This window comes from Moesziomyces antarcticus (genome assembly GCF_000747765.1).
Source record: "Moesziomyces antarcticus DNA, scaffold: scaffold_v10150, strain JCM 10317, whole genome shotgun sequence".
Taxonomy (NCBI): domain Eukaryota; kingdom Fungi; phylum Basidiomycota; class Ustilaginomycetes; order Ustilaginales; family Ustilaginaceae; genus Moesziomyces; species Moesziomyces antarcticus.
In genome coordinates this window covers 1-2,415 of record NW_014638860.1, presented here as the reverse complement: position 1 = coordinate 2,415, position 2,415 = coordinate 1, and the positions used below count along the sequence as shown (strand labels likewise).

Genomic DNA, 2,415 nt, shown 5'->3' with positions numbered 1-2,415 from the left:
AGCAGCAGCAGCAGCAGCAGCAGCAGCACTCACTGCACGGCCACGCAAATCTTCTGGCTCGATTGGCCCCACCGCCGCCGTTGACTCAAGTGCGGCTCGGCTTTCATCGCTTTGGGGCTTTGGATAGCCTCGCCCGTTCTTCCTTGGTCCTCCTCCACGTCCATCCACCATCCGACTCCTCTCGCCATCACTCGGATCCCATCGCAGTCGCAATCTTGGCAAGATCCATCGACGCCTACCGCAACTCGCTCACACCGGATCTCTCTCCCGCAACAACCTCGAAGCGCGAAGCTCCATTCCAGACGGGCTCGCAGTCGGTCCGCGCTTTCTCGCTTCACGCTTTCGTACTCGGCTCCTCGCAACGCAACGCTCCACCCCCCTTCCGCTCGCCTGGTGAAAGCCGCGACCCGCTGTCACAGTCATGCCTGCTTCCAACGCCCCCGCTTTCGACAATGACACCATCATCGTAGGTGAGTATTGGAAGCGCGTTCCAGTGTCGCTTCGTTTCCGGCTGCAGCTCAGACCTACTCACCGTCTCTCTCCTTCTTCCTCCCCGTGCGCGTATCGATCGCTACTCACAGTCCTCGGCGCTTCGGGTGATCTCGCCAAAAAGAAGGTTCGTATTCAAAGCTGAGCTCTCCGCGTGGCACAGCCTAGCTGACATTCCTATCCTCCTCTTCCTCACTCGCCTCCGCTCTTGCAGACCTTCCCGGCGCTCTTCAACCTCTTCCGTCTGGGCTTGCTGCCCAAGACCACACACATCATCGGCTATGCACGCACCAAGATGGACCGCGACACCTTCGCCGAAAAGGTGACCGGCCACCTCAAGAACGTCGATGACGACCAAGGCAAGAAGGACGTCGACAGCTTCCTCAAGATCTGCCAGTACATCTCGGGCCAGTACGACGAGGACGAGTCGTTCCAGAACCTCAACAAGGAGATGGAGCGCATCGAGTCCGAAAAGATGAAGCACGACGCTCCCAGCCGCCTCTTCTACATGGCGCTGCCCCCCAACGTATTCACCGTGGTGGCCAAGGGCCTCAAGAAGAACTGCTACTCGGACAAGGCCAACAACCGCATCGTCATCGAAAAGCCCTTTGGCAAGGACCTCGAGAGCAGCCGCGAGATGATCGGCGCGCTCAAGGGCCTCTGGAAGGAGGAGGAGACCTTCCGCATCGACCACTACCTCGGAAAAGAGATGGTCAAGAACCTGCTCATCATGCGCTTCGGCAACCCCTTCATCGACGCCGGCCTCAACAACAAGCTCGTCGACAACGTCCAGATCACCTTCAAGGAGCCCTTTGGCACCGAGGGCCGCGGCGGCTACTTTGACGAGTTTGGCATCATCCGCGACATCCAGCAGAACCACCTCTCGCAGGTGCTCTCGCTGCTCGCCATGGAGCGTCCCAAGTCCTTCTCCGCCGAGGACATCCGCGACGAAAAGGTGCGCGTGCTCAAGGCCGTGCCCGCCATCCAGGAGAAGGACGTGCTGATCGGCCAGTACACCGCCGCCAACGGCAAGCCGGGCTACAAGGACGACGACACGGTGCCCAAGGACTCCAACTGCCCCACCTTCGCCGCCATGGCGCTCTACGTCAACAACGAGCGCTGGAAGGGCGTCCCCTTCATCCTCAAGGCGGGCAAGGCGCTCGACGAGGCCAAGGTGGTGATCCGCGTGCAGTTCAAGGACACGCCGCAGGGCCTCTTCAAGGACATCCCGCGCAACGAGCTCGTCATCCGCATCCAGCCCGACGAGGCCGTGTACCTCAAGATGAACTCCAAGAAGCCCGGTCTCGAAATGGCCACGCTGCCGGCCGACCTGGACCTGACGTACAAGGAGCGCTTCTCCGAGGTGCGCATCCCCGAGGCGTACGAGGCGCTCATCCTCGACGCGCTCAACGGCGACCACTCCAACTTTGTGCGCGACGACGAGCTCGACGTCTCGTGGGCCATCTTCACGCCGCTCCTCCACGCAATCGATGCGGGCAAGATCAAGAACGAGCCCTACGAGTACGGCAGTCGCGGGCCCGCCGCGCTCAACGACTTTATCGCTCGCTACGGCTACCAGCGAACCAACGAGTCGTACGAGTGGCCCACCACCAACGTCAAGAAGGTCCAAGGAAAGATGTAAATACGCAACGCAACCCAACCTGGACCCCTGGATCGGATCTGCGAAGATTGCGTCTCTAGCCCGGTGTCCAACTTAGCAGCCGCTGTCCAACTTAGCAGCCGCCACTTCGCCGTTCCATGTCTGAATGTCATGCTATGCTTCTTTGAGTCTTTGTAGCGGCCGAAGTGTTGTGCAGCAGACGTCGAAATTAGAGAGATGGCTGGGGCTGAGTAAGGCTCGCATGAAGCCTCGCAAGTCAAAATCGGTGACGGACCTCCACCTGCTGCTGCTGCTGCTGCTGCTGC

At 60.3% G+C, this 2,415-nt stretch overlaps 1 protein-coding gene across 1 annotated transcript; it reads left to right on the top strand.

Annotated features, from left to right (window-relative positions):
* Positions 1 to 421: 421 nt before the first annotated feature.
* Positions 422 to 2,131, top strand: PAN0_150d6812 (glucose-6-phosphate 1-dehydrogenase; the record flags this gene model as incomplete). The annotated part of the gene is made up of 3 exons (XM_014797769.1): positions 422 to 470; positions 582 to 616; positions 704 to 2,131. The coding sequence occupies 3 exons, from the start codon at positions 422 to 424 to the stop codon at positions 2,129 to 2,131; spliced, it is 1,512 nt and encodes a 503-aa protein (XP_014653255.1).
* Positions 2,132 to 2,415: the final 284 nt, after the last annotated feature.